Genomic DNA, 14,723 nt, shown 5'->3' on the forward strand with positions numbered 1-14,723 from the left:
CAAAAACCAACCAAACAAAAAACCCTGAACTGAACAAGATCAAGACTTATGAAGCAAAGCAGTCTGAACAAAAGCTGCATAAGGCATCCCGGAGCACCAGGCTGGTCTAAACATAAACCAGCTTGATTGTTGCAGGAATTAATGACTGAGATGCTCAGAAGTTTGTATACGGAACTCCATTGTTTTAAGCTCGTGAAAAGAAGTCTATCCTGTCAGCTGCTCACAAAGGCCTCAGACATATAGTAGGAGCAAAGTAAATCAAAGTGCTCTTTCCTTATCACTGTAACAAAAAAAAACCCAAACCACCCTGATAGCACAAAGACCACCAGTAACTACAAGCTGGTTTTAAACAGTACCAGGAGTCTCTGTGCTTTGATCTGGGTGTAGATAGGGAAGGATTCCTTCTAAGGACTAGCTAGTTAGCCAGCTGCCATTCCTTTTATTACATCAAGGAATAACTGCTTTGTTCCAATCCAAAAGTTTTCAGCATTCACCTGGTATTTGAAGTTATTAATTCAGAGAAAAAACAGCTGCAGCTCAGAAATAAGAGTGAGGTAGGTTAGGATGCGTGCTCTTTACTCTTTTCTATAATAATAGGACCTAGTTCCATTGTATGTGCATGATATGACCAGAAGTACACAGTAAAGTGTGCACAGGCCACAGTGGAGCCACTTAATGAGTCTCAAGAAAGGCAGATTGGAGCACTAGACTTCAGGAGCTGGAACTGTTCAGAGAATCCAAAAGTGTACTGCTAAACTGGTGACAGACACAGAGAGGGAAGGGGGCGGAAAATATTCTAACAGTACTTTACTCTTTTATCAGCTGTACCTTTATGTGATGTTTACCATAATTTGGATTTAAACCAGTGAAGGCATACTGCAGCATGTTCCCAAGTTGTACAAGTCAGGGAGATGGTGGTGGAGCTGGAATATATGCAAAAGGAGTGTAACTTTTTTCCTTGAGTCAGCAACACAGAGATGGTGTAAACCACCCATGTTTACTCCATGCCTTTAATCTGTCTGCAATCTATAGCAGAATACATCCCTAGAGTCTTTCCTAGTCCTTGAATTCTAGCAGCTGTCACTTTAAGTTAATTTCTTCCCTTGTCTGGAAGCTATTTTAGTGCAAATGCAAGTACGTATGCTCTGAGCAAGGCTCCTAAGAGCAGTCAATGTGACAGGTACACTCCTACATATGTGTATTATCTTCTTCCAAGAGACTAGGAACCAGTACCAAATATTTTTCCTTTTAGTGTATTTTTTGTTAATCCATGTCCTATTGCTGTGTCCTTTAACCCCACTGCTTCCCAAATCATGCCCTACCTCATAAAGCATTTGCCACAGCCGCTTAGAGTTTAAGGTGGTACTGGGCTCACAGCAGCCAAAAGATCATAGGGAAGGAGTAGCACAGGGATCTATGCTAGATGTTACAGATCTCTTCCACCACAGTCTTTCATGTCTGTGTCTCTTGAGCTCCAGCCTGTTCGATCAGCAATTGTTTTTGAGGTCACACTGCCTCATTTCTGGCTTTCCTATTGCTCCCTGAGTGCATCGTAGTTTTCTGCCTCATCTTATTGTGCAGATAATTACCCCTACAACCACTTATCCAGCGCTGTCTCTTTCTGTGCCTATTTGATGTATATTATGAGGCAATGACCTCTGGAAGAGTCTGAACTTCATTCAATTAGTTATCCTCTCCCTCTACCCAGTATAAATTGCATTGCCATCATACCTTGTTCCCCAGAATAACAACCTATTAACCTTTTCATCAACATGGAAACCTCCATTCCTCCTACAGTCAAACAATACTCTGTTGGTATCAAAACTGCGTGTGTGTGAGGCTTAAGCAGGAGGGAGACTGGGAACACTGATATAAGCAGAAAAATAATTGCATAACATTTACTCTGAACTTATAACTAATCAATATCTACTTATCTCAAAAACTGGACTGCTTGAAGAAGATGAAAAGTAAAAATAACAAATGGATAATCTTAGTGGGCTTTCCCACTCTAAACCAAGATTCTAATAGCATCCCATGTGAAGAAGTCCCTGCCCATAGCAGGGGAGTTGGAACTAGATGATCTTAAGGTCCTTTCCAACCCTAACTATTCTATGATTCTAAGAGGCAGAAAAGGAGCTTCTGGCCAGACATGTTTGCAGGAGTAGACAACTGTAAAACCCAAAACATGGGATTCCTCTGTCAAAATGGAGATATTTGTGGTGTAGACTGTCACCTTGGAGCTCATTGTCTGAGCTCTCTTTATGAAAAGACAGAAATAAGCCATTCAAGGATTACCTCATCTTACTCAAAAATAGGACAAATGACTAGAAATTCAGAAGAGTTTATTTTCCTCCACTGAGTATGAAAGGAGACTCAAGGATTAGATCAGATGCAGATATCTATGCTGCAGACTTGTCAGATTAGGTGAGGTGAATCCCACTAGGTGTTCTATATCTTGTCCACTTATTTCCCTGTTTGCCCATGTAACATGAAATATAGAAATACTAGCTATAGTATTAAATATTATTTATTTGATTTACTACTGAGAATAAAATTCCTTGGTTGACCTATTAGCAAGTTGTAATTGAGTACAGCAGTACTAGTTAGGGAAACAGACTGCTGTGATGGGAGCATTTAAAAGACTGATAAATAAAGGTGATTTTAAACTCTAAAATCAACTCCACTTGTTTGATATTAACAATACACATAGTTAATGGCTGTTGGTACTTAATGATAAAAATCACCATGTATTCAAATAGCATAAGGCTCCTATCCTCGATGATCCCAGTCCAGAAAGTGAAAGGGATCAGCTGTGAGAAAGGAGAAGCTGGAATCAAAGGGGGAAAACATTTCTTTACAACCCTAAATTCAATACTTTCCTCCTTTTATAAATGTTTGTTTCCAAACAGTTCTAAGCTGCTCACCTGTGCCCATTATGCTGGGAGAGGGAAATAGGTACTTTCCCACCTTGCTACATATGTCTTGGCCTGTTTTTTGTTTTTCATTTCATGATGGAATTTTGTGTGGGTTTTCTCTTCTTTAATCTCTTGATAAGCTGCTGCTGTTTCTGCTTCCCAACCACCTTACAGCCAAAGCAGTCTTTTCTCAGCTTCCCAGGGTGTGCCTTTTTAATCACCAGGGGCTGTTCACAACTGATCAGCTCATTGCAGACACAGTTCTGGGTACTTTACTTCAACATGTGCCCGTATTTTCAAGGCCTCCATTGCTATCTTATGTTTTAAATTGTGTATATAGCTAAAAACACTAGTTAAAGTTCAAGTTCACACATAAATTCTTGCAACATGCTACTACCAAACCTGATAGGCAGGGACTGGAAACTGACACAGCTAGTGTAAAGCCTAAAATCTGTTTCTAGCAATGGCAATATCACTTTTATTAGGTACACCAGGTACTAAAATGCTTATACACTGATAATTATACAGATGTGCTCATGTTTGAATTCCAAACAAGCCGATATTAATTATATCCAGCTTATGGAGTGCCTACTTCCAAGGGTACAACAGGCCTAAGATTTTGCTACAGCCACCTGCCAGGCCCAAAAGTTTTGAAAGCTTAATGTTCTCTAGAAAGAAGGTCTCAAATGTCTTGTCCAAAAATACAAGTGCTCATTACACTAATGAAGAAACTGTTGCCTTATTTATAACTTAGATGATTTCATCCTTCAAGCTGCTCTGTTTGAATGAGTGGGTTACTCTATTTGTTTTACAGTGAGACTTCTATGTTTGCTTTTTTAACGGGCATAAAAACATAAACAGGGATTAAAAAAAATTACAGAAAAGAAGAAACAGACTAATTTGGAAAGTCTGAGAACAGCTAACTGTGAATACAGCACTTTTTAGCATAGTTTCACACCTATGATTTAGAGTAAATTTATTCAGAACAATTTGTAACACTGGGGACTAAGTAAGACAGCATAACATTTTATATATTCAGAAATAAGGGATTTCCTTTTAGAAATGAATATTCAGAAATAGTTAAGATTTCTTACTTCGTGCTTTTCAGAAACAAAGAGCTTGATAGGTACAGTTTAGATTTGAGACCCATGTCCAGCTATGCAAGGTCCCATCTTAGAAAGGCTCTCTTAAAATTTTTCACAGTGAGAGGAAACAGCTGATTCCTTGAATGAAATAACTTCTGTCTAATGAGGAACATAACCAGACCCAAATACTACTTGAAACTTTTTCCTGTAGTACAGAGCTAATGCTCTCTTGGTAATGATTTCCTGATTATACTGCAACACTGAATTATCTACTTCATCTTGTGACTTCACATAATTTCTCAGCACTTTTTTAGTGTGGACTTCTGAAATGTATTTTCTTAAATTCAGAATTTATCATCACCACTGTGGAACTGAGTAACATTTTTTAAAATATCAAAAGTTATCTTGATGGCTTGGATAAAGCCTTGTCCTGTCTTCCTCTTCCATGCCTGGTATGACCACTGAATTTGTTGGAGCATTAATGATCAGCACAACCTTATTTGTAACCAGGGAATCTCAGCCAGAATTTTAGCAGCTTCTTGAGAAATTGCTTCATTTATTACATGACTTTAGTCAGTTAAGTAATTGGTTACTTGATCCGATGTAACTCTATATACACACCCTCCCTTCTGAAAATGGAAAAGAAAAAGGACTTTGATCCTTTAGAAAAGAAGAATGAGTATGTCCAAGTGAGAAATCAGTTCCAAAAGCACTCAGAAGAGCTATCATCCAGGAATGCTGTTCTTTGTTATGTGTGGAAGAAGGCAAATAAACTCATGATATCTAATAAATGAAGAAATGGCTTTGAATAACTATTCCACTTTCAGATATCTACATTTAGAAAGGAGAAACCCACACTTTGCAAAGTCATACTTGTACAGTTATTCTGAACTATAGAAACCACCAGGTTATTTTTAACTTCTTACCTAAGATCCAGACTCTTTTTGAGGCAGAATGCTACCAAGCTTTGATGCCACAAACGATTTGAGATTATACAGAAACAAAATTCTTTCCCCTTCTTTGAAAAAAAAAAAAACATAGTACCTGCAAAAACCACGGACAGCCTGGGGCTTTATTGTTTTTAAACCCGAGGCTCACACTGCTCTTCCACCTCAAACCCCCTTACATCATTTAGAAGAGAGAACAAACAATTCAATATCTTTCACAAGCTGAATGAAAGTGGACGTTTTTTAGCCTAACTGAAACGCTTTAACTGATTAGTATCAATTAAAAGCACATGTGGCTCAGCTGTTTATCCTACTGCCTTTGCAGTTATCCTCCCAGCCCACGTGTTTTTTAATGTGATGTGTTTTCTCTGCAATATTGTTACAAGACTTAAAGAGAATAAGCAAAATTAAAAAAAAAAACAACAACATTTTTCTTTAAACCTAAGATTCTTTAAGTTTAGGTGAAAGCACTTTCTTCTTCTTTTAAATTGTTTCTTCCCCTGCCCCGACAAAATAGAAACTGCAAATGCAAAAATGCTTCCTCTGTGTTGCAGTCAAAAGCTGCTGCTTGCCAAAAAGGAAGAACAAAGGTAGAGATACAACTTCAGCTCACTCCTTGTCTCACAGAATGAAGTGTCTACTTAGGACTGAGCTCCCATAGTCTGAAAGTCGCTGATACTCTAGAGGTCTATTCATCTCGAACCCTTTGTGAAATCATGCATGTCGTTCTCCGACACTGCCAGTGTGAAGTGATAACTGGGGAGTTGAATATCAGAGGATAGCTTGTATTTCCTTCCTTCTCTCTCTTCCAGTGATTTCCTAACAGAAATGATTATAAGCACTTGTGTCTTATAAGAGAAGCAAACAAATTAATGTAACTAATTTATTTACTGGAAAAAAAAATGGACGGAGGAGGAGAAGGAAGATATTTAACCATCTTCATAATAGCAAACCCTCCCATCTCAGCACTCAACAATAAATTAGTAGTTTAGCCTTGCAGCACAGCCAGTAAGGAAGCAGGCTTATGTGCACACAGATTTACCCAAAGGATCCACAGCTGACAGCACTCAACTCTGACAGAAGAAGTCATCATTGGGCGAAAGTGAATGTAAAAAAAGACAGAAAGAAGAGAAACTGAAAGAGCATCTCCTCCAGTGCAATAAGGAAATCCCGAAATCTTTTCCAACTGGAACAATACGGTTTCTTCAGGCCCCACTCAATGTCTCCATTGTCATTGCTAATAGTGTGGATTCAAGCAAGCTGTCATGAGGTATAGATAATGCAGCGCTAATTGGCCATTAGACTTCGCCCTGCCCTCACTGAGTAATGTTTGTTAGTTGTTTAAATGCCTCCTATTGTTATCTACTGAGCAATGTGGCCCCTAGTTAGATGAAAGGTACAGGTGGAAAAGGAAAGCAAATTAACCCATCATTGTCCCACTACAAATCTAACCTGCCAGACCTAGCAGTTATTTACAGTATGCTAGTGTAAGAGGACATCGGGTGCAGAGGTGAAAGCACTGTCCCAGAGTCTGGTGATGACTGAAGGGATATAAATGATGTAAATAAAGGATTTATATGATGTGCTTTAGGGTTGCACATAGGGAGTTCACGTTACAGAGGTGAAGGCACTGTGAGCACGTATTTGCCATTCTTGCCTATTTTGGAGGGCAGCAACATTGGAAGATCAATTTCCCACTAGTAGAACTACAAATGGCTATTTTTGTGGTTCAAGACAGTCTTTTTCATGAGAGGGTGTCTTGCCTGTTTACTTATCTGTCAGGTTTTAAGTGTTAGAAGTAGATTTCCACCAGCTTGAAAAATCATTCTTCCAGGATTCAAAAATCTAGCAAACAAATTTCAAGTTCATAACCAAACTATTGCTATCCTGCGCAAAAAAGTTCAGATGTAGCTACTAGGCTCTTAAGATGTGGAACTCCCAAACACTGATAAGTACATGGTTGTTTCTCTCTTTTTTTTGTAACCAAATTATTCTTTTACATTTTTGTTAAAATTATTTTTTTTCTCTATCCTCAGGGTTTGAACATAGAATAACCTCCTTTCCTAGTCTGAAACACAGTAAGCTGTACATTAAAAGAAGCTCAACTGTTCATTATATAACAGACTTTTTATAAGATAACATCTTTTTTAAAATTATATGAGTGAGAAGGGTATTAAATAAAGCATTAAAGGATCGACTTTAAAAGTCACAGAATGAAAAGCACATGTTAGTAAAATATGTAAGATTTCTAACCTCAATCAAAACAATCAGTCCATCTGAACAATTTCTTTGCCTTAGGACAAAAAATAAACCACCTCAGAACCATTAAATGTGTATAAAACTGTGTTTCATTGTTCAGGATGGGTTCTGCCACACAATAAACCCTGGTTGTGTATGCTCAGTGGGACTAGCAGATATTCTCCAACAGTGCTGGATTCTTAAGCAGGCAACCTAAAATTGCCAGTTCTGGACCATGTCTCTAAAAGCAGCATGCCTCATGCACTCATTTCTTTGTAGGATCTGATGTGGTTATTGCCTGCAGCAGGAATGTACAAAGAACAGACACTTTATTATTAACATTGCTCGGGTGGAAAGAAATAGTGCCTGTTAATGCCTGGAACCTATATGTGCCTTTTTTTAGCCATATTCATAGTGAATCACAGTGATCTTATAATGGGGGGGAGGGAGGGGAGAGGGAGGAAAGCAGTAATATGATCACAGTGACCTGGCTGGGTATATTTGAGGAAGAAGCTCATTTATGTGACTAGCAGAAAATGTCTTGTAGTGACTGAGGAAACCAGTGTTTCTAATGCTGCACTGCTTTCAAAACATGCCAGAGAAGGCAAATTTGCCCCCAGCTTTTACTGTGGCACATTTCATTTCATTACTGTGAAAAGCTAGAGGCTGATAAAAGACTTGGTGCCTTTTGCTTACTGCAGGATCAAATTCCTATTTTATTTCTGTGATTTCATGCTTGTCTTTTGTCATACAGAAGATGATCTTGACAGCATGTCTACACGTTGAAGGGGTTGTCCTAAGTCACCAGTCAGAGAAATGTGAACTGCCACATCTCCAAGAGCTGAAAATGGTGAAATGAAACAATTCTGGTAGAGACCGTGGCAATGAGTGTTTCACCACAAAACTCACTTGCTGTGGTGCTTTTGCTTTGTAATTTAATCAATGCAGAACTAACTTCACCATCAATATTGATCAGGCTGTGAAGGTTCTGCACTACAGCACTGTAATATCCCATTACTTCCAGGTTGCTTTGCATTAGCCTGTGTGCATACTAATGAATGCCAGCTCCTCCATGGCTTGGCAGGTTCACAGGGGGAGCCCAGAGTGTGCAATAAGGGCCTAAGCAAAGATACTTTAAAGGAATTTTATTTTTTTTTCTTAGGTAAAAACAATTGGAGCAATCTAACTCACAGGTCAGCAGTTCCTGCATCAGCCAAACAGCACATTTGACAGCTATGCAGATGATACAGGCTATTTGTGAAAGCCTGTTTGACCCAGGGGGCCATTAGCAAGATCTATAGGCAGAATTGCCCCCTCCCTCTGACTGAAAGCAAGTGCCTTTAGTGCCCTGGGTTGACCTCTCACACTTTGAATCTCTTGTATATTCTAATGTTATGGAAGAATCCACCCACATAACACTCCCAGCACTTTCTGGCTAATAAATGTCGCATTGCGTGTGGTGCTGGACAGAATATGACTGTATGTGACAAGCTCAGACCCCCTTGTGTGTTTGCAGAGAACCTAAGGATAAAAATAAAACTGGTTTCACCTTTTTGTGCCATTTACTCTCTGAAAACAGAGGGAGATACTTGTGCCTACCAGTTCTCAGTGCAGTTACCCTTCAGAGTAACATGCAGCTTAACCTCAGGTTTGCATTTATATTGCAACTGCACTCAAGTAGATTAACAGAAGATGCTTACATGTGGCTTTGAGAGATTGAGGTAGTTTTTGTGACGCTTGGTGGCAGCTTAAATTCAGTCCTACAAAGAACTTTTGTGAGTCTACAGATAGCTGATCTAATGCAATTTATATATATTTTTGGGTTAGGCAGCTCCTCTTTATCCAATAAACAGCCATCAGGAGCTCTGTGGATCACTTCCTCAAATGTCAGTACCTAAATATTGTCCCTTTTAGGCAGACAAACAGAATTCCGTAATTTTAGGCTTGTACCTTATCTAACATGCACCCCAGGTAATTTCCACACCACAAGGGAGGGATTTGGCAGCAAGTTCAGCAAAGTTAAGCCCTTTCATCCTGTCACAATGTGGCCCTGGTTCCAGCTGAAGCTCCCCACAACTGGGTTTCACAGTGTCTGGGAAGGGCCAGGTTGGCATAGCTGTTCCAGACAGGGCCTGAGCCTCCTGTGCTAGCCCATGGGAATGAGCTCTTGGGTCCTAAGGCTGTTCATATCATAGGTGATGAAGGGGAAGGTTCTGACACCCATCAGTAACAGCTTTGACAGTATAGATAATGTGGGGGTAGGAGCAGTGATGTCTGAAAAACCTTAAGTCCAAGTACAGAACTGCTCAGCACACCATTTCACAGGCAGAGAGACTTTAGGTAGGATTCTTTAGATGCTGTGGAAAAAAGATCTTCAAGGCAGGGATTGCTTCTTGTTTTCTTAAGGGAGGGCTATGAAGCACTAGGGACTTAGTTAAGATTATATCTACACACATTTTCAGTCTAGCTTCCTCCAGAGTCACACATGTTTTTCCCACTGAGGCTGCATGAGTGGAATTTCAGTCCCAGAAAAGCTGAAGGGTTTACCTAATAGGAAAACTATTGCAGGATTAGAAGTCTAGGGTGGCTGTGTGATTGATGTGTTTTAACAATTACCGTGTCACGTTGGGCTTCTTGTGTGGCACCATTCCTGTAATTAACAGGGAAGGACTTTCTAATTCTCCTTGGTGCTGCTCAAGTGGTGCCAAAACACTTGAGGCACACAAAACATCACCAAAAGAGCTGGAACAGGGCTGCCAGGGACTAGGAAGGAAGAATGTGCATGGTTTATTTTACCCAGTTGTTGACACAAACATGGCTGGGTTCAAGTAAGTGAGGCCAGTTGTATAAAAGAAAGGCAGTAATTGACTTTACATTTGAAGAATGCAATTATAGTTTGAGAACAAGTGATCTTACAAACAGTGAAAACTCTTAACTGAAGTGTTGAGATGGCATGAAGCAAGAAGAATCATGGACTCATTATGTACTTATGTTACATATAGATTAGGGCACAAACATAGTGAGGTTTCCTAGAGGAAATGCTATTTATTGGAACTTTGAGACTGTTAAGTCCTAGAATGTGCAGGACTAACTTTTTGACCAGCCAACATGAATTATATATTCTATGGAAAAAGCACTGTTTTATAAAGGTAGCATACTCACATTTCTCCTGGGGAGAAAATCAATTAACCATGTAACAGCTTTTTCCAAAAATGGAAGCAGTTCTTGAAATGCATCAAATGAGTGAAAAAGAAGGGAAAATGAAAGACAATCCTAAAAGATATCAATGCCGACTGCAATTAATTCCATAATGGATTTTCATATATAATATTTGGAAAATGCATTTGGGGTTCTATTTTCTTCCCCTTATGTAAGAACATTGGAAAACTTTAATTGGATCCTCCCCTGTGATGTGCGATGACCCAAATACTGAGCCGAAAGAAACCTAATGTAAAGTAAGATATCTTTTTAATGTCAATATATAATTAATATACAACATAACTCAGACTTAATTGTTATAAAAGCCCAATAGTTTTGTTCACTGATCTTGTATGCATAAAAACAGACTTCCAAAGACAATATACTCACAGAAAATACATGGATTCTGAGAGAAACAAATTGTTCAGGTGGTAAAAGGCCCCAGAACTGCAGTTACCTTGTTAACAAATTCTGCAGTGTACTTTGTCTTGCTCCTTTCATTGTCAGCAAGAGAATAAAAGAGATTTTTGTGTCTTGGTTCTTACTGGTCTTGGCCACCTCTGATTCTCAGTTCTCATTGTTACATAGTATTTAAGGAGCACCTCCCAAAACTGTGGCAGAATGTGCAAAGTCTGCCCCCTTCCTACACCACAAACACTTTGTGACAAGGGTTTCTCCTCCTCCTGGACACCAAAATCAAGGATGTCAATGGTATAATTTGTACACTAGTTTTGAAATAGTCAAACTTCACTTAAAACGTCTCAGCATTCCAGTTGTACTATAGGGTCCAAATACAGAAATATCTCCTAAAAATCTGGTGAGCTGCCTGATTCAGTCTTCTGCAAACCCAATGAATCTGTATAATGTGTATTCTATTGGTGCAATCCAGCCTCCTTTTAAACTATGCCAGTAAGAGCATCTTTTCTCCTCTGAGAGTTTTCCTGCTGTGGTATCAGATCTCTATACTGGAATGCTTCTCTTCACATATTCTGCTTTTGACTACCAAATTATGCAAACATAAATACCTCCAGCAGTAAACATCTGCAGCAAAGACAGCACTGGCAAATGTAGGTTTGTGTTAAAACAGGCAAATTGAACATAATGCAGCTCTTGGTTCATTTTGACAGAAGCAAATCTTGGAAAATCAGCTTCATATAACCACGGATGAAAAATGAATCAGATTAGGTTGTATAGAGGAAAAGAGAAGCACTCAGAAGAAAAAATAAAGACTAAACTGATATCTAAAAATAATCAAATATTAAAGATTCCTGTAAGACTTTAATCTTTGTGCTGGATTTTTGCCAGAGGCATTAAGGAGAACTACTTTATGATGAGAACAAACCAAGAGCATCCTTCTATGTGTTGGAGTTACCACCATAACTCCAGTTTATGCACATTTTGGAAATGGTTGGATTAGTCACCAAATAAAAAAAGTCAGTCTAAATGTACTTGCATAGAACACTTGCATGAAAGAACAGCTCCCTCCCCAAATCTTAAGTCTTTTCCTCTTGGCTAGGCTTTAGAACTGAATCTAGGATTCTCTTTCTCAAGTATAATTTTTTTCATTGACAGTAAACCAAGACTGGTAGCACAAGAAAACTCTAAATAGACCACATGAGGCCATTGGTGGTTTATGCTCTGAGATAAAAGTTCTTCTATTAGAGCTGTACCTTCTGTGGTGTTTTAAGACTTGCTGCAGGTTCTTAAAAATGAATAAGAATTGTCCTGAACTGTCAGCAGTTTGGAAACTTAGAACATTCAGGACATGTCTCAAGAAATCCAGTTGTTCTCTTTGATGCTAGATTAAAGGGCCTGTTAGAAATCTTAGAGCTATGTAGCTTCTTACACAGTTCCAATTAATACGACACTTCAGCTTTATTCTGTGAATGTATAATAACGTAGAAAACTCCTTGGAATTCCCTCATCAGCTATATGCTATTTAAAAATACATGTATTGGTTTTATATCAACATCCTCAAGCACATTCAGCACTCCATTTATACCCTTAGGTTTAGTAATTCACAGAGCTTAAGCTTCACAGATTCCTACCAATAAATCCTCAAATGCATGCATAGCTTGATTTAAGAAAGATATTTTACTTGTGTTTCATACACAAAAAACTGATAATCAACAGTGGCTTAAAAAATTAACACTACTCCACTTTTCCACAAGTGTACAAAAAAGAAATAATGAATTTACATTCAACGGTAAAGCTTAATGTCCACTCTAATAATAGTTGCATTGACATTCACATACACAAGCACAGAATAAATATTTCAGGATTCTTATAAGAGCATACAGCATACATACAGTACTTGAATTTTACATAATGAGTGTTAATAGGGTCAGAAATTCATAATCTCATAGAAAAGTTAAACTAAACTCAGAAAAGGTTGTGTAGGAGGTAACACGAAGGTACTGCACAAAGCTAGCAGGTTAGTAAATCCATTTGTGTGAGGAGTTTGCTTCTGCTTCTTCATATGAGGACAGTTTGTTTGCAAAGGTGTATTCAAAGTGCAGATCAATGCAATAAAAAATTAAAAAAAGAGAAAAGATATTCTTGTATTTATTAATACATGCAAGAGGCAGCCCCCAAGTCACCCGACAGAATAAAGCTGTTATTGGCAAGTGGCCGATATAATACAGATGTTTCAGGCAATTTTTCTAAAGCACTTTAATAGCAGCAATTGTAATTTATAATGGCTCTAGACTGACTTCTGTTTGGGTTAAAGGGCATCATATTTCTTCAACATTTACAGCTATATTTCTTTATAAATAAATATCTCAAATAACAAATAGCATAGTTAACATTTCTTTTTTCTCTCTTTTGCATAAGTGTCGTGGAAAAACTCTGACCTTTTCAGAGACATAATGTGCAAAATCATGTTAGAGTGGAAATAGGGACATAGAGCATCACAGTCAGTTACATTCCTGGGATGTCAGCCCAGTTCTTCTTACACTCTGAGGGCTAGCCATGCCAGGATAATGCAGGGCTTCAAGAGACAATTGTCCCAATGGCTTCCTTGGTAGAAAATAAGATTTATGGTATCTTCAAGAGCTGTAAATGTGAGGTTTTATTTGCAGGGGTGTGTATAATATGTCATGTATAGGACTTGGTATTTCCACACAGTGACTTTTCAAGATTTGAAAAGTCTGGTCATCTCCTTTCAGACATTTCCTCCCCAGCCTGAACATCTCTGAACATTTGTGTTCATTAGGTGTTTCCTTTGTTGCATATTTACCAGCTCTTCTTGCATTTTATAATCTGATCTCATATAATCTATCTGACATCTGCACACAAATATTTCCAATCAGGTAGAGGGTGCACAACATTAAAACTTTTAAACCTGTCCTGTAAGTGTCATCAAGACAGGAGCACAGGAACCACAGTGCAGAGTCCAACCTCTCACTGGCTGTACTGTGAAGATTCTCCTTTTCGGCGTAGGAGAAAGGAAACTTGTGTCTGCTTTTTAGATTCTGAAAACAAGCCAGAGTGGAGAAAAAGAGTTAACACCAGACTTAATAAAGCTTTTAAGACAAAACCTGTTAAGCAATTTAGACAGACACTGTGAAATTCCTGCTGATTTTCTCAAGTCTGTACATACAGGAAATTTGTTAACAATAGGAAGAAGTTGGGAGTTGCTACATAGGAGAAATCTGCCATTATTACAAAAACTGGCTAAATGGTTTCTTTCAGTATAAACCCCTCACTGGTCACTGTTCTCAGTGGTGCTGTTGCCCTTTTCTTTTTTCTCCTGAGTCTTGTTTCCCTTCTTCTTTTTCTTCTTTTTCTTGGTCTCTTCCTTCTTGCCAAAGGTTATGAAGTCACTTTTGTCAATTTGGCTGTTTGGTGGCTCCTGCCGGATGGAGATGATTGCAGGAGATCCTGGGATAATGAATTTGTCTGGCAACTCACCAGGACCACCTTGTTTGGGATTGCCCGGTCCAAATTTAAAGGTCCAGCTGTTGCTGTTCACACCAGCTCCCACAGGGGGGGACACCTCTCCCGCCTCAGGTTCTGAAAAAGCCAAAATAAGCAAGAAAACCTTAAAACATAATTAAAGACCAGCACTCTGTGAGTATCAGCTTCCTATTTGAAAGCTATGGCTTTAGCCTGGTTTTAGCCAACTCTTGATTGCCTGGCTACTCATATGGGGCTTATTGACTGGTTCTTATCCAGGATGCTCAATGCTAGTATGCACTGCCTCACTCCACATACTGCTGGGCCCAACACATTCTAGATCCTAAATTGTGCCTTGAAATACAGTTGTTTTCTCTTTTTCTTTTGACTTTGAAGTGCATGGAATAAGGGACTGCTGAGATGAAGCCCGCTGTAGTGTT

At 38.8% G+C, this 14,723-nt stretch overlaps 1 protein-coding gene across 3 annotated transcripts in view; it reads right to left on the reverse strand.

Annotated features, from left to right (window-relative positions):
• Positions 1 to 12,457: 12,457 nt before the first annotated feature.
• LOC101878671 (protocadherin alpha-C2) overlaps positions 12,458 to 14,723 on the reverse strand; it is a 132,701-nt gene continuing 130,435 nt past the window's right edge. For 2 of the 3 annotated variants that reach the window (XM_034066917.1, XM_005144960.3), the window contains exon 4: positions 12,458 to 14,400. In XM_034066917.1, coding sequence (XP_033922808.1) covers positions 14,090 to 14,400 — 311 coding nt within the window. In that variant the 3' untranslated portion in view covers positions 12,458 to 14,089. The remainder of the gene's footprint in view (positions 14,401 to 14,723) is intronic. The other variant, XM_034066918.1, reaches the window with a different exon arrangement.

Source organism: Melopsittacus undulatus, chromosome 10 (genome assembly GCF_012275295.1).
Source record: "Melopsittacus undulatus isolate bMelUnd1 chromosome 10, bMelUnd1.mat.Z, whole genome shotgun sequence".
Classification (NCBI taxonomy): Eukaryota; Metazoa; Chordata; class Aves; order Psittaciformes; family Psittaculidae; genus Melopsittacus; species Melopsittacus undulatus.